Genomic DNA, 18,502 nt, shown 5'->3' with positions numbered 1-18,502 from the left:
CATAGATTTTCAGATGGAACTTCCTATACAGGGTGGTAACTAACGACCGCCCAATAATTGCCCACGTGATTCTTTTCGAAAAACTGATATCGAAAAGTGTTTTCCGTTTTTGGATCGGACGAATATTAAGTGAGTTATGAGGTTTTGAAATTTTGTGACGTGTAATTTTTCTAATGGTCAGTTATGTGCCAAATTCCGAACGAAAGTACATTTCTCCGCCAGCAGCCGGTTGTCACTCTCTTGAAAATATTAGCTGAAATATTCAATTCCATTAGAAGACAAGTTCGGCCACCTTCTTTCACGATGCGAGTTTATTGTGGTAACATAAATTATTAAAATTTAACAAATTGTGAAATATTTACACAGATTTGTTCCACTAAAATTTGTTCATAACTCCTTTATTAATATTAAAATTCCTTACTTAAGTCTTTTATAACAGATATGGAGAAGCAGTGTATAAATTTAAAGAGTTATTTTACTCCTTTCCGAAATTTTAAAAGGGTATTTTTTTTTATCAGTGAGAAATAACGCTACTAAAAAAAATTACCTAAAAAATTCCAAGGATCATTTTCAATCCTCAACGAAATTTGGAGAAAAATCGAATTTTGTCACGTGAATCACGCATCTAAAAGCGTATTGGCGAACACTGTATGGAAAGTGTTTACTGCATAAGCTGAATATAGATCGGCGAAAGATTGTAAATTTGTATTCAGAACACACAAACACAGAAAGTAAATTTTATATGTTTTCATTTCCATACACTTACATCACAAAAATTTTGGTTCACATGCAAATGTTGCAATGGAAAATAAAACAACATATAGTGATTTATTGAATTCCAATCTCTCAATATTGAATGACATTGAATATTGATGACATGAAAAAGAGAGTTTTCTGATTCACACAAACTTTTATGGCAAACAATGATATTAAAAATTTCGGGAAAATCGTGGTTCTGAGTGGGGAGAGCCATCATGTGGTGTCCGAGCAAAATTATTTGTAGAATCCGTAACACTTGAAGGCTCCTTTTATTTCCTTTTGGATTAATGGAACAGAAAACTTAGAAGTGGGCTGACCATATTTCATTGGGTAAAATAAGGGATACCAAATACACATGAGATCACTAATTCTCGCCAATAAGCTACCAAATACAAACAAATTTGCCAACTCTCGCCAATAAGCTACTACTACTAAACCACACATGCACCTCGTCCATATTCCTCTGTGGAACCTCTAACGAATTGGCACATGCGGGAATGTGTGTGTCCGTGTAGTGAAACCTGACGTGAAGTTTGTTTCTGTGTAATGCTTGTTATGTGTCGTGCTGCCATCTGCCACCAGTTTTTCTAACTGTGAGTGAAGTGTAATGATTGAATAATTTATCGTTGTAGGCGTGTTGCTCTCTGTGGCGAGACTTTTTAATGGGGAGGTCGGCTCGCATTTGCGCCTCGAAGTTGGGAACCACAGGAAACCAACTTCAGCCGACCACCACTGCGGTGACGGTGGGGTTTGAACCCGGATCCCCGCGATGCGAGTCCGTCATTATGACCACTCGACCACCACAGCGGCTCACCAATAAGCTGCAAAACACATGCAAATTCACCAACTCTCGACAAAAAAAACAACTGTCAAATGAAGACAAATTCACCGATCATAGCTAAAATTACTTGTAAACCACCAATGGACAACGCTAATTGCTGTTGAGAAAAATTTATTTTATAAAAAAAAAAAACCGTTGAAAACATGACTTATGGGCGACCTGAAATAATATATGTAAGCGATCCTCCTCCCGTTATTAGACAAGATTACAAATTGGAGTAAGATTTGTTTAAAAAACTTTATTCGGAAAAAATTGATATATTTTTTTAAAGCAAAATGCCGTAAAATCGAAATTACAAAAAAATACGGCTCATATGGTCAGCCTACTTGGAAGTCAGTTTTTAAGAAATTAAAAAATAAAATGAGGACTAAAGCACATGGTCGTAGTAGTATGTCTTAGTCAATACAGGGTTGTTATGAATAAACTGACACTACTCAGACGTATGTAGTATACACTTTGATGAAACTTTGTGTATATGATAATAGGTTAAGTATTTCATAACTGAGTCTCACATCATCAGGCTCGCCGAGACCATCCATCTTTTTGAGAAAGAGCGCAAACCATCAGGGACCATGGGAAAAGATTCAATAAAAAAAGTTTAATTTTTGACGACCAGGTGAAAAATTGTCACTCTTCCATCACAGTTATCTTTTCCTCATGGTCCAAATAACGTACTATATACAAGATCACGTCTCATTGAAGTACGTTCACCATTAATGGCGCTACCTAGCTACCTAGGTTGGAATATAAAGTCAATATTATCAAATTGATACTACTCCAACACATGTAACTCTCGTCGTAGTGGACGTATTTCATTGAAACTTGGTATACACGTTATTTGGAAAATGGGAAAAAGCTGCGCTAGAAAAAAAAAACACTTTTTCACCTGGTGATCAGAAATTGAACTTTTTTCCCCTTGCATGTACCTTTCCCTCCACGGTCCACGCTTTGTACTAAGTTTCATCAAAACGCCTCCATCAGAATGAGTGCTACATAGGTCTGAGCGCAGTCAGTTTGTTTATAACCGACCTGTATCATCTCACTAGAATGGCTGAGACAAATCCAAAAGTAAAAATCGTTTTTCGGTACGAAAAATTTCTTTTGGCTACTGTACGGGAGCAATTATTTCAACGAAAAAACTTCCCAAATCATTCAATTGGATGACTGATACTTCAGCTCGAAATTTATACATGTACATATCAATCTTAATTGTTTTAAGCAATGTAACTTGGGATGGTCGTGAATAATAAAAAAGAGAAATAGGACAATATGAATGTGGTTCAGTTTATATGTGCGTAAGATTTACGCAATTTAGGTTCAAAACTAATCGGTTTTTGGTCTGGAGACGGGAAGAAGTTGATCAAAAACTGTTCAACGGCTTAGAATCACCATTAGCATATTTATCGTCTAACGGTTGGTTGAATGTGTGATCCCTTCGTATAGATGGCGTGCAGTTCCCGTTGCCGTATCCCGGATGAAGAAGCGTGTTACTTGATCCCACCATCTTATGAAGATTCACTCTTGCTTTCCTGAATGTCACTATCATAACGGTGTTGTTCTCGGCTTTGGACGAGCCGCTGCTGTTGCGGGATTTCTGTTTGGGTGTCGTCCTCCTCCTGAGATGGAAAGCGCCGTATATTATGGGATTGATCATCGCAGTCGAGCTTCCGAAGAAGAAGATGGCCGCTTGGAGTTCTTCACTCAGCTGTTCGTCAGGATCGAGGAAAATGAAGATGACCATCATGCAATAGTAAGGGGTCCAACAGATGACGAACGCCAGAACGATGACCACGGTTATCATCAGGGCTTTCATCTTCGCTTTCCGGAGTAGTTTCCGTCTTGCTTCGTCCATGACGGAAACTCTTCTGTCCGAAATGCAGTCTTCTTTTTCTGTGAAACAAAATAAATGAATAAATAAATACATACAATGTATAACACTGTATACAAGGTGGTCATAGAATAACTTTCCATGTTTGGAGTTATCTGCAGCTAAGACTAAAATGAACGAAATGATAAGAAATTCCATATAAAGGCTGCGTGAAAGCATGGGGAGATGAATTCCGTGAAAAAAAAAATAAAGCCGGGTTTTCATAGGAGTAGAATTGCTGCGCCGTGTGCAGCGTGAAAACGCTGATTGGTTAAAAGCCTGAGATTCAGGTTTTTTTGACCAATCAGCGTTTCACGCTGCACGCGCTGTAGAAACCTGCTCCTAGGAAAACCCCGGTTAAGGCCCCAAATGTTCCCGATAGGGGAGATTTTTCCGATATCTGAATGGAAAACTTACATGGGAAAATGGAAATTTCAATACATCTTAGGTTTAACACATTTTTAACACATGTAAACTTTAAGAGATCTTTGGGAACTTTAAATTATTCACATTATTATGTGAATAATTTAAAGTGTTCACATAATAATGTGAATAAGGGGCCGTTCAAGTGTTACGTAAGCAAATTTTTAGCCATTTTTGACCCCCCCCCTTTGTCAGCAAAAGTTAGCAAAACGCTGACCCCTCCCTCCCCCTGTCAGCAAAATTTCGTCATCAGCTCTGCCCCTCTGAATCCTAACTCATATTTTCATAAAGGGTGGTTGATGATTCATAAAGGTAAGCATAATCCAAACCCCCCTCCCCATTTGCCATCAAAAGTCAGCAAATCAGACCCCCCCCCCCATCGATGATGACGTAATACTTGAACGGCCCCTAATGTAAAGTGGGGGAATAATGTATGTGGGAGAATGTGGGTTCGATTATCCGCAAAGGCAGTTGGATTCATCTTCGCATCAGCCAGCTGTTGAAAACGTTCGTAGAACTCAAGGTGTTGATAGCAATATTATTGTATAAGAAACTTTATTACGGCATCGTCTGGGTGAACGTATACTTTTTGAAGCCTCTTTCAAATTACTATGATTACAAATATACCCATACTCGTAAGCAGTTGAGGAACAGGCGCGGGGGGGGGGGTGTTTCCATGCAGCCCTCTCCTGATAAAATAAAAAATATCATTAAATATTTTTGTGAAAATATTGGAAGAACATACCTTTACGTGTGTTGTGTGTGCTGTCTTAACGAATTTCTATTAATTTAAAATTTAAAATGCCTTTCTGAAGTTTAGTAACTCAAAATTTTTCTATGGAAGAGATTTGTTGTACCCCCTTCCCCCAAAGATCGATCCTGCGCACGTGCTTCAATACATCCTTAATAATCATGTATACCATCAATTTTAATGGTCTTCCCCCGGGTTTATGGATTGTGAGAAGATAATACGGTCTTAAAATTGTTGGATGATTTTTGACCAACTTAATCTTGTAAGAATTTCCCCCCCCCCAAATTACTAGATCTCAACTGAATCGAGTACATCTGAAACAAACTTGATCGCCACGTTCACTCTAATAGCAATGGCATTGGAGTCGGGTTGCTGTGAGTGCTCGGCTCCTTCACAACAATTTGTGACACGAGTCCGAACACTCTTAAAATTGATTAAGAAATCAAATTTACAACATACAGCTCAAGACGAGCACCACAGTTTCGAAACACTTCCGACGCCCCTGTTCTATAGATCTTCCATCATGCACATCCCAGCAAATGTACTGCAATCTGTTTGGCTACAGATATATGGGGCAATTTCATTCCATTCATCATCACATTTACGGAAATAGTCCAATGAAACTATTTAATCAAAAAATGAAAGGAAAATGCAAGTCACACTTTAGATTTTAGGCCTTAATAATCATGGTCCGGTTAGTCCCGTGTTAAGACAATTGAATTCTTTTTAATTGACAATCGCTTCTAGCTGTAAATTTGGAATGAATTAAAAAAGTAATAACAACAATAAGACATACTTGCGATTGTGCAGAAAGTGCAGATATATGTGAACAGCAGTATGCAAAGAGGTAAAAGGAACATGAAGATGAGGCTGACGGTCGTATACACTTGCTCCTGCCATTTAGCTGTATAGAATCCATAGGTGACACACTGGTAGAAATCTTCAATGAATGGGCCTTTCTGGACTCGAAAAATAGCCAACTGAAATATACATAAAGAGAAAATAATTTCTGGTTACTGCAACATCTAGGATCATACACAGCCTAAATAGTTTACATGGATAAAAACCACAAAAAATTTCAGTCTATAGATATTAAAAAAAATTATATTTAAAATGAAATCATTGTTTTATTTACTTTTTTTAATTTTAGAGTTGAACATATTATTGGGAAAAACCCCAAAATAGATCAATTCCAGGAATATCACAAAGTACCCAGTAAATAGCGTAAAAATTCGAAAAGTGTTGGTGTCGGAGAAATAAAAAAAATTAGCGACAGATACTGTGTATTTGACATCAAAAGCCAACTATTTGATTTAAGGCAAGTTCTTACTTTTTCTCAGAAAACCCTAAAAGTTATGTGAAAATAAATAAACAAACAAATCGATCTATTGACAGAAAAATGTCTGTCGTAAAAGAAACATATTCCAAGGAATACATTCTTTTTTAAGAATTCTTCATTTCCTGGAAAATGAGAGAAAACACAAAAAAAAACAACAATTTTTTAAGAAATAAGAATTTAATTCATTCTTACGTTACATGAGTTATAAGGAAAAAACATTTTTTTGTCGATTCTCAAAAAAAAACAAAAAAAAACTGAAAACTTATCTTTCCTGGAATATCGTATACAGGGTGAATACCTGTGACCGCACAATAATCATACGTGCGATTCCTTGTGAAAAACTGATATAGAAAAGTGTTTTTGGTTTTTTTTATTTGATCCATTAGCGAGTTAAAAGGCTTTAAAAATTGATTACGTCTCCCCAATAATTCTGCCAAATTCATCCAACGTACAACCAAACGTATAACTTGGAGTTTCTGAACGTGGTTATAATCTTATAAACCTAAGACAAACCAGATTTTTTCATTGCTCGCGCGCGCGTGTGTGTGTGTGTGTGTGTGTGTGCGTGCGTGCGCGCGCGCGTGCACTTTTCAAATTTTTACGCGTTGTTGTTATACCCCAAAAATGAAGGCCGCTACATTATAAATGTTTTTGCTTTCATCAAACTTTGCACATCTGTGTTCATTTGATTTGTCTCGTTTAAAAATGAATAGTTTCATACACAAGTTATGAGGTGAGATTCCTTCCACTCCCCCCCCCCCCGTTTCCAACTTGGAAGTCTCCGAAGATATATATGTTGTAAAATTGGAGCTGACAGGGTTGTAACCCGGAAGACTGAGAATTATCATCATTTTTTGTTTTTCACATGCTATAAATTAACTATAGAAAAGCCTGTGAATATTCTAATTTGGAGCCCCCACCAGAGATCCCAATCCAGGCTCCCTGCCATAGATGTTAGTTTTAGCCATGGTTGCGCCATTTGATTGTAATAATGCAACACAATTAACGATGAACACAATTAGCTTATTTAATGAAATCGATCAGTTACAAAGTTCTGCGCGAATAATGTAGGCTGAAATAAGTTTCGAAGTTATCAAAATATTTCTTGTTAAAAAAGTGAAGTAAATTTATTAAAATGAAATTTTTGGTTAATGTTTTATAAAAGAGAAATTATTTTAAATAAAATAGATATTTTTCCTGCGTATTAGTAACTAAAAAACATCCACTTAAAATGCTTACATCTCATTCAATATTGAGATGTCACATTCAAAAAATTTTCACAGTGTTTTTCATGTACAGTGTCAAATGTTTTGTAAGTTTTGTAAAAATTAATCAAAACTTCGCATAAGAAAAAAAACGTGTTGAAAATAGGAATTTTTATACAAAACATTTATATCTTCTGATGCTATTTCCTAAAAATGCATAGAAGGGTTGCACAAAGCTGGAAAAATGCTTTGCGAAAGTTAGAAGTCATTTTAAACATTTTATTACACTGGGTTGATAAAACTATTTTTTGCTATTTAATTTTTTGACGGTTTCCTAAATGAACTTATGACTAAATTCTCACTGTGTAAATTATGTGTAAAAGCGTAGGATTTACAAGCCAAAACTTCAGAGCGATTCCTTTAGTATTTCTCTAGAACTACGATTTAAAAAAAAATGTTTTTATTTCAAAGTGCACATAGACTTCCGGCTACATAGTGGATCTCATGCAGCCTAAGCTTAAAAATCTTAGATATGTACAAGAAATGTCACTTGAAAGAAATCTAGTGTCATTTTTTATGCATTTATTGAGTATTACTCTGCAGGAAAATAAACAAAGTTACGAATACATACAACGCACAAAACTTGAGGGGAAAAAACTACTATTGGGGGAAATTTAACTTTGAAGGAGAAGTAAAAAACTTCGAATATATTTCATTCAAATTTTGTTGTTGAAAAATTTATCCGTGTGAACCAAGATTCTGTACGTCAACAAGAAATGCCTGGAATACACAAAAAAAATCAGATTTTCAATATAAGAAGCATTAAAATTTACATTGTCACTAGAAAACTGAGAAGTTTTATCTGTGATAGAAAGTGATAGAAATTTCTTCAAAGTTTTGATGTGACTTGTTTGAACATCTCCAAAATATATAAAATACAAATGCAGAGTATAATCTCGTTTATCCAACCTTCTCTTATCCGACATTCCGTATTATCCGACGACCAAACGAAAACAACAAAAAACCAACACATCAAGACCAACTTCTCAAGTCTCAAATTTTCACATAACGACGGCGTAAAGGCTCTGGAAACTGTTATTAAATACATTGAGTAACAAGTAGAAGATACACAGGAATCGACATAATGATACTGCAAAGATTGCGAGACTTGGCAGCGAAGAAACGGCACTCGTCAGGAAAGCAGACTACGCGATCCGAAATTTCCTTCAAATCATTACAGGACCGAACTTTTTAAGCATTGCATTTAACTTCAGAATATTCTGTAACTCTAAGTTCATTTTTTCCGTTAAGGAACACATGACGTTCAAATGTAAATTTCTTTTCACTCTGTATTACTTGCTAAAAATGCTTTAATGACATTTCAGTATCACTATAATAACAATTTCAGGTCTCTTAGTTTAAAAAACGTGTTTCAACAAGCTTGGCACCTTATTTATACACCAAAATGCGCTAATATTGGAACGGTAATTTTTTTAGTAATTTTTGTCCCTTGCGTTTCGAATTTCATTGAAAAGCTTCAGTTTTTTAAATTTTTTTCCCTGTAGGCATATATCAATGAATTGTAGCGTGCATTTTACTGTGTTTTATTTTCATGATAATTTTGGCAAAAAAAGTTGAAAATGATGAAAAATTTTCAAATTTGTGCCGCATAAAACAGGTTCATAATTTTTTATTCATTAACGGTTTCCTCATAATACAACATGCATGCTACAATTCATTGATATGTCTACAGAGCAAAATAAAACGAATGTTGGTTATAAATGAAATTTGAGACGCAGGGAACAAAAAAGTACTAAAAAAATGACCGTTCCAATTTTCACCATTTGGTGTATAAATAAGGCACAAAGCTTGTTGAAACGTATTTTTTAAACTAAGAGACCTGAAATTGTTATTGTATCGTATTGATACTGAAATGTCATTAAAGCATTTTTTAGCGGGAAATACAGCGTAATAAAAGCTTTCATTTGAACGTAACGTATCCCATTAATTTTTCTATTGTTTTGTTGTAAAACATGATAATTAGGTTCGTAATGTGTAAAACTAGAGCATAGTTTGACGAAATTTCGGAAATCATCAAAAAAGCAATTGGTAAAGTGGCTAGACGGAAATAGTGTATTGTCGGATAATCAGCATGGGTTCAGGAAGGGAAAAAGTCATGTGTAACTTCCTTTGCTTCTATGATCACGTGACAAAGGTTTTGGGTGAGAGCAATAATGTAGATGTTGTTTTTTTTAGTTCAATTAGTTCAATTTAGTTCAATTTACCTTGATTTCCAGAAGGCATTCGATCGGGTCCAATATGGTAGACTCTTGAAGCGTTTACACGAGATTGGAATTGGGGACAACTTGCTGAATTGGATAGAATCGTGGTTAAGAGATAGGTCGCAACGAATTATGGGGAACGGGGAATTCTCTGGTTGGACAGACGTCACAAGTGGAGTTCCTCAAGGAAGTGTCCTTTTTATCGACAAACTCGATCAGGGTATCGATGGAATTACTAGCAAATTCGCAGATGATGTGAAGCTAATGGGGGTAATCGAGAATCAAAGCGATAGGGAGTTGCTCCAGACCAACTTAAACAGGATTGCAGCATGGACAAATGAATGAAGCATGACGTTTAGCGTTGACAAGTGCATGGTCGCTCACTTTGGTTCGAATAACCCACGGTTCGATTACGACTTGAATGGTATTACTATCCTGGAGGCAACTAGGGTGACTGATTTGGTAATCCTCATTGACGAGCGGCTTAAGTTTTCTGAACATTGTTCAGCGGTGGTAAAAACATCGAATATCATGCTTGGTTTTATTTTCAAAAAGGTATCTTCGCGTTCTCTTAAAGTCATTCTTCCACTTTTGCGAGGTTTTGGGGGATGGGGGGGCATTACAGTAATACGTCAGCAGATTTTTAGCCATTTTTGACCCCTTTGCCCCCCCCCCTTGTCAGCAGCTTAGAATATGTCATATTCAAAAATGGTTTCTGATGACATAAACAACCTTCAAACCCCCCTCCTACCTCCTGTCATCAAAAGTCAGCAAATCCGAACCCCCCTTCTCCCCCCGATGCTGACGTAATACTAGAATGACCCCTTAGTTCGTCCTGTATTCTAACCTGCATAGGTAGTCAGACCATGGATTTTTCTTTCGGTATTTTTAAAAGCGTGCAAGATTTAAACACTGAAGAAAAGCGATTACAAAAATACAGCATTCTGTAAAAATGCAGTATGTCTATAGTTGATAAGCTACAGTCAATCGATAATCAATTATTTCACTGGATTTGCATCAGATAATTTAAAAAAAAATTTCCTTCTATTCTAGGCCTTAGAAACGCATGTCAAATTTTTAAATTAAAAAAATTGGTAAAATTACCATGATTAAATCTTAATTGAAAATGTAAATTTAGAATAAAAAAATGCAAATTCATGTATTGAAATGCAAACTCACGCATTCAAATGTTAATTTTTTGGTTGCACGCTGAATTAGCTAATTTTTCTGCAGAAAAATGAATGATAGGTTTTTCATTATGGAGGAATATGACATGTAATTATAATAATGTATAATTTTTGTGCAAAACTTATGTACGCCTCTTCATGTGATCACATCGGGACTCGGCGTTTCTGATAAGAATAATCAAATGATAACTACAGTGAAGCCTCGCTACAACGATACTCGATATAATGATAAATTATATAGAGAGTATCGATATTATATATCCTCTACAAAGATATTTTTTTCTATCATTATTTGGAATTACCTATAGTCATATATAGTTAATATATATAATTATATATAGAGAGTTAAAAACCTCTCGATATACAACGATATCTTTTATTATGATAAATCCTATAAAGATTGTTTTTTGCAGATTTTTGAAACCGTTATATATAAAACTAAAACGATACATATATTTTTTTATTTTGGCCATAATCGTTTTGAATTTAATTTTAATTCCGCAACTTGTTTCGTTCTTCTAAAGGCATCTAATAACATCCGAAATTCGCACTAAAGGATCAACCGAGAGCTAAAGGAAGCTATTGGTGTTGCTACTTCCCGTATAAGACACAAAACTGTAATGCAGTAAACTCCTTTACAGGGACAAATACATCTATATGAATTTTAAGCTACTGAATTACAATTTTTTGCGACGAATATAAACAGAAATGTGCATGTTATAATGACATTATCGAAGCCGATGTAGAAAACATGACAACAGCAACGTAGATTTTAACACACGTAAGGATAATGTTGCCTCTCAATGTAACGATAATTCCTCTACAATGATACTTTTCCCCTGATCCGCAGAATATCGTTGTATCGAGGTTTTACTGTATTTCCGAAAGGAAAAATCCCGTCTGCATGTTCGGTGACCTTGCATATCGTTTAATTAAACGTATTGTAAACGGATATTGGTGAAACGTGACAACTCTTTATTTCCTACATAATTGGTTGCGAAATGTTTCGTTTTCTGTGTGTGTTCTAACATGGGACTTCTTTTTTCCCCTTTAAGCTAAAATCCTTAATTTGTTTCGTTCAGTCATTGTGAAGTGTTAGAACGGAACTAACATATATCATGAATTACATTTTCTGATGTACGACAGGTTTCATAGATTCCTTGAGAAAGCCTCTACGGACAGATTGCGGAGTACGGAAATGATTGTTGTCAACAAGGGAGTGAGGAGAGCTGCCTTCTAGATTCCTGCATAGTCTTGCAGCCTGATAACAGTAACTTGCGTTGTGTGATAAAAAAGATCTGGATTAGCTTCATAATGCGCAAAATAAATTTCGACGCAAAAAAAAATTTATAACATTATCCGAAGTCCCGATAACTCGCAACGAATTTGTTCCCGATATCGGTCCACTCTGTTCTTCGGAAAAGTGATAACAATATTCGAATGATAACATTATCCGTGATTTTAATAACGGCCGTAGTATTTCATATTCTTGAAGGATCAAGTACGTTTTTCGATAAAAATTTTAAGTTAATGGAAAGAGTGCCGTGTTGCGTAAGACAATATACTTCTTAAGAAGAAACTCGGGTATCCCTTCATTGCCTTGAAATCCTTTGAAATTGTTTCTATTGTTTTTAAGATTATAGGATTAAACTTTTCTACAGAATTGTTGATGGATGTTCTCCACTTAGTATTTCTGTCATGACCTGAGTACCCAACAGTACTTTACTTAGCCATTGCTGAGAAAAACTTTCTTGTTTACCAATCCGTTTTTATTTGTACATGTTTTAAGTAGGCTACTCCATTTAAGACAATATTTATCTATCTTATGACTTCCTGAATACGAAATAAATACCAACTTGGTCTGAAATTGGTTTTTTTTAATGATTTCAATTTTGTTGCATTGTGTCAATGTTCTCAAATATTCAGCTAAGATCATTGAAGGACATGTCCTGATTTTTTTCATTTAGGCTGCAGTCATAACGAGGACCGATATTCCATTCCAAGAAGTCTTCCCGTAGACAGCTGAGAGCGCAGGCCTCCAACTGATTATAGATTACAGGATGGTCATAAAATCATCGCTTCACAACAAAAATTAAAGATCAACAACTACAAAAGGTAACATACTACAACTAGTACATAACTACCGCCCTATACGGGTCAGAGACTGCGCCATAAACAAGAGAGAGAGACGCGAAACGATTGGAAGCGCTGGAGGTGCATGGGGCACATAAGCTGGACACTGAGATGGTCAAATTCACACAGGTTGGAGAGAGTCACCAAATTCTGAAAAGGATTATGTACAGGCGCCTACACTGGTTGGAACATGCTCTGCGTCACGGCGGATTGCTACGAGATGTGATGGAAGGCAGGATTCAAGGGGGAAAAGCACAGCATCACCTGGATCTCAACGCTGCTAAATGAGACAGACTGTACCAGCTATAAGCAACTAAAGAAATAAGCGGCGGTTGCTCAGGATGGGGGCGAACCAGTCTTAGGATTGATGTACCATTCATTGATGATGATGAACACTCACTTTTTTGTTGTTAATTATTTTGATTAATTCCTAAGCTTGTTCCGACAATTCTGAAAGCATTTTTCCTTTAATTATAAATTTTCATTAACCATGAAATTATTTATTTCACCAATTCTTAATTTTTTTTCATGAGTTATTACTTCTAGCAATTCTGAAATTCCTCTTTATAATTCTGAAATTGCTCTTAAGAATTATGAAATTCCTCTCAATAATTCTATAATTATTTCTTCCAATAATTCTGTAACTATTTTTTCATTCTTTCAAAATCTTCATCAATTACGAAATTCTTTTTCTTCAATATAATTCTAAAATTATTCCCTTCAATAATTCTGAAATTATTTCTTTCAATAAAGATTTTTTTTCACCATTTTTGTAAATTTTGTATATTTTTCGGATACTGAATCGTGCCTCTCGAAATGCTGTATATGAAGTTTAAAAAATGTTTTTGGCCTTGGGTTCCCCAAATTCGCAGCGACCGCCCTTTTAAATCGTGTGTGTATTGAATGCGCAACATTATTATTGAACCTGAAAAGTATCTCATAGTTCTAAATATAACAGTGCAGGTTGCAGTGATCAGTGCTCTTTAACCACTTTTTTTGTGATTTAATAGTTTTTTAAACGTTTTTCTTTTCCTTCTTTACTTGCAATTCTTTCAAAATGGTCAGCGGGCCACGGCAAAAAGTTCTGAGGGCGACATTTGGCCCACGTGCCATTGATTGAAGACCCCTGAGGAATGATCACGAAGTACACGTATGGTCCAGTCTTAATGTGGATGGATCAACCAAATAAAACTGCACCATAAATTACGGTTTTAAACGTCCTCAGCAGTGGAAACAGAACATTTTCAAAGTTCATGAATAATAGGTCAGAACACAGACACATGTTACATAATTTTTATCACAGAATGAACCGGCAAGGTTCTACATGCCAGCCGGTGGCTTAGGGCTAATTTCCAAGATGCCAAAACACGATTTCGTTGATACAGTCCGATTTCATCAGCGAATGATTTCATAGTGCCCAAGGCAATTGTGCGATACAGGTCTCGCGTTTTTCAGCGTGAGATACAATTTCGGTTGAAATCCTCTCGGTCGACCTCTTCATATTGTTTACCCATATCTATAGACTCCGTACGTATCAAGGATTTTAACCCCATCTTCACTCATAAGCACTTGGAGACCTATCAACCTGTTCCTAGTCGTAGATAACGTGGTCTGCTGCTGCTGGGATCACTACCTGGCGTAACCTGCAGCTTATCACACGCTCTATTTAATGTTGGAAAGGATCAATCGTTCTGTTTTGGCTACGTAACTATGTACAGGGTGACTACAATTAAAGAGTTCCCGTACTCCGAGTAGTTTTTTTTTCTTCTCGAAAACTGCTAAAATCCGAGTATAGTCTAATTTTTAGGATATCTTAATGAGATCATTGTAGCGAGATTTGTGAAATACAAAATAGTTCAATTTTCGACCACCTGGTGAAAAAGTGGCGCTTTTCTATTGCATTTTACATTTTACCATGGACCATATAACGTATATACCAAGTTTCAATGGAATACGACTACCAGAACGGGCGCTACATAGATCTGAGTACTTTCTGACTATAGGTCGGCGTATTGACACTACCCTGACCCATATAGCGCCCGTTCTGTAGAACGTGTATAGTCCTCCTACCACGAGAAGAGATTTGGCTACGGCACGTCATGTCACGTCAAACGATTCTATTTTATCCTAGAAGGGCATGCCAATCGTGAAAGCTCAGTCACTGATGAACTTTTCTCGATGTGCAATCGTTTTACCAAAAAAAAATTGAATAAAATCATCTGACGTGACGTGACATGACGCAGCGAAAATTCATCTCGTGGTCGGAGGACTATATTCGATTTATGCTTGGTACCGATTTGGCTTCGATTTATGCTTATATACGCTATGTGGTCCATGAAAAAAAAGGAAAATTCAGAAAAAAAGTGTCATTTTTTTTCACCTGGTGGTCGAAAATATAACTATTTTATTATTTCATAATTCTCCCCCTCCCATGATCTCATTAAGATATCCTAAATATTCGGCTGTATTCGGATAAGCAGTTTTTCAGTGTCGCAGTTTTGAGAACTATTCATAGTACGGGAACTTCATTTATAGTCACCCGGTATATGCTCTATGTCAGGAGTCTTCACACATGACTAGAGATTCGTATTTTTCTTATTTACGAAATAGATGCGATGAATGCAAAATTTCCTATTTTTGATGAATAAAATGCGAAAATTTGATTTTCACTAGTTTTCCGCGATATCTTGAAAATTTAAATTTACACTTTCTCGAAGCGAAAATAGGAAGTAAATTTGCTAAGCACTAAATTCTGGACCAGTACAGTACTTCAAGTTTAGTTAGTACTTTTAAACGTTCAGCAAAACGTTTATAGGTCACAGACGGTAAAACCATAAATGCTTCTCTGTCTTAATACACTGTTCCGTAATTAAACTATTAAGAAAAATAATGTGTCGAGTTAGTTTACTTCGTCTTTGCGAAATGAAATGCGAACTTCTTATTCAAAAAGTAATCTTTTGCGATGAATGTAAAATATTTTGATTTTTAGACCTCGCGAATGAGTGAAAACATTTTAATTGAGAAATATTTTTGCGGATGAATGCAATTTTTTTTTTAAATTTGAAACATATTTTTGCAAATGAATGTAAAACTTTTATTTGCAGACGAATTCAAAATCTTTTATTTGATTTTTTTGCAAATGAATGCAAAATGTTTCACATCTAAAAATGTTTTGCATTTGAATGCAATTTTTCTTTATTTAAAAATATTTTTTTCGAATGAGAGTAATTTTTTTATACTTAAAAAATATTTTTGCCGATGATTGTGAAATTTTTTTAACTTAGCGGCCCACAGGCTTCATGGAAAAGTTTATTTTTGCCCGCAATGTGCCTGAAACATTTAATACCACTGAGCTGTACATCAATTCTATAATCACGACTTTTGTAACTTCGACAGTATAATAGTAAGAATCAGTTTGGATTCTCAGAAAGACTTCTACAGGAGACTCTTGTTAATTTTATTCCAATTCTATACACAGGGTGTCCCTTCAAGACCGCCCATTCTCTGCACAACCAGATCCCTCGCTTGGAATACATCTCCCACAGAACTGTACCTGTACGACCCATGGTTTTCGAGAAAAATGACATCATATCCGGTGCAAGGAAAAAAAAAATGATTAGAGAAACACGAACATCGGTATTTGCATGCTTCGATATGCGCGGTGAACATTTTGAACGCAAAATATTATTAGGATAAAGGATTAATTCTCAGGACCTGAGAAGTGCCCTATTCGGCTCCCACAGCTAAGTCCTGCCTGTATTAATTTCTCTAGCATAACATATGATCCTCTGGTTGGTGGGTGCTCAGGAGTGCTCGTGGTCGCACTGGGGGTTTGTGTTGGTGGGCAGAGGTCCAGTCCTTTGTTTTCCTGTGTGGCTGATCTTGGGGTCCCGTGGGGAAAGATTATATCATAATCCGGCGGTGGTCTTTCAGTTAGAAATTCTTTGGAATATGGACTGGGTCACCGTTCGGTTAGGATGATGATGATGATGATGATGATGTATTAACACATCGATCAGCTGTTAAAAACCTTCGAATTACTCACAATTCCTTACTTTTCACGATGAGAGTGACTCTGATGATGATAATGAGCTCCCTGATGTAACCAATCCTGTGAACCAATCCAATGGTTTCTACGATGAATAAAAATATATTTCTTTATATCTTTAAATAAGAAATATCTTCGACGAAAACTTTTTTCTCGAAGTTTTAAGCCCAAAAATTCAAGAGGGTTCCTTATACACGTTGAAATACGGTAATTTAATTATGTACTGGGGTTCACGTAAAATACCAATTTGGTTCTGAAATTGCGTAAACATATCATTCAAGACCTTGGTATTTATTCAATGAAAGTCTGACCTTTGGAGTTGAATTCGTGGATAAAATGAAGCTCTCAGGTATCTTTTGAATTTATGCATGAGTAACACGATCATCAATCTGACGGCAAACTGCATTAACTCACTTCCATGTTGTGACGTATCTGCTTTTAGAGTCCCCTCAGCGGAACATTACACGTTCCACCGAGTTTATTCATACGTTTCCGCATATTTACGAAAGTCAACCGATAGTCATTACCGAAGATTCATTAAAATTAAGTATTTACTAAGTCGTAAGACGACCAGGTCGGTAATTAATCTGAATTTCAAATGGAGTTTTGTTCAGTTATAACTCCGTGTGGAAGAAGTTGCAAAGTTCTTACTCCACTCACCACCACCCCCAAAAAAATACAGAATAGGAATACTAGAAGAGAAAAAAAAGAGTTATATATAAAGTAGAAGAAGGAGAGAGAAAAAAATTATAAATGTACAGTGAGATAGGAACGCCAGGAATCTACCACCAGAATCCCGTCGCCGAGATCTCTTCTAGCCCAGCTTCATGGCAGAGTCTGGAACAAAGAGTGTGTACCAAAAAGGTTTGAGCGCGTATCTAGTGCTGTGTGTAATTTATTTTAGTGCTTTCATATATATTTCAAATTTGAAGTGTAACGATTGAATATTTGCCCTGTTGTTCTCTGTGTTGAGAACTGACATTACAACGAAACGGATGCGCCGTAAAGGCCAGTGTCGTGAAGCATCCAGATGTCTGCAAATATGTTTTGTGTATAACTTTTTATTGTTTTGACTTACAATGAAGCACCGGAAGGGGCGCGATGGTTCTGGGGGCGGGAGAATTCGGTCGTGGGGAACGATGTGGGTTTCTGGGTGGTCGGGTGGCGGCTGTTGTGGGACTTGGCTGAGGATGTTTAGTTGGGGTTGGCGGGAGCGAACGTCCTGGTGGTGCCGGACGGAGATGCAGGGCTATTGTTGGGTTGGGAATGTGAAGGAGGCAGGGTGACGAGAGAATTGGTGAGGGGCGCCCTGAGGGTTGGGTTGGCTTGGGGTTGCTTCGCTTGGCTGATACACCAGTAGGTTTTCCCGGTACGTCCGCGGTCTTATGACCACTGTGCTTAAATTGCAATAGCGATAGAGCCTGGACGTGCTCGGTTCATTCTGTATTCTGTTGTTCTCTGTGGCGAGACGTTTTAATGGGGGAGATCAGTTCGCATTCATGGCTTGAATTTTAAAACCACAAAAACCAACTTCAGCCGACGACTACTGTGGGGCCGGTTGCGTTTGAACCCGGAGTTAGATAGGCATCTGCAGAGTTTTCACGATACGACGATGAACAAACAAGCTCAAATGATACGATGTTTTTCATCCACCCAGTTCTGCATTC

The 18,502-nt window shown here is 36.5% G+C and overlaps 1 protein-coding gene across 1 annotated transcript in view; it reads right to left on the bottom strand.

Annotated features, from left to right (window-relative positions):
* Nucleotides 1-733: 733 nt before the first annotated feature.
* Nucleotides 734-18,502, bottom strand: part of LOC149071180 (gonadotropin-releasing hormone receptor-like) — a 131,014-nt gene continuing 113,245 nt past the window's right edge. Inside the window, exons 2-3 of the mRNA XM_089248240.1 lie at nucleotides 5,438-5,621; nucleotides 734-3,490 (exon numbers count right to left, since the gene is read on the bottom strand). Of these exons, the coding sequence (XP_089104366.1) occupies nucleotides 2,961-3,490; nucleotides 5,438-5,621 (714 nt within the window). The 3' untranslated portion in view covers nucleotides 734-2,960. The remainder of the gene's footprint in view (nucleotides 3,491-5,437; nucleotides 5,622-18,502) is intronic.

Source organism: Pholcus phalangioides, unplaced genomic scaffold, assembly GCF_987345545.1.
Source record: "Pholcus phalangioides strain wild (caught in Gottingen) unplaced genomic scaffold, Ppha-v1.0 ptg000019l_1, whole genome shotgun sequence".
NCBI classification, from domain to species: domain Eukaryota; kingdom Metazoa; phylum Arthropoda; class Arachnida; order Araneae; family Pholcidae; genus Pholcus; species Pholcus phalangioides.
This window is presented reverse-complemented; position numbering and strand designations above follow the sequence as displayed.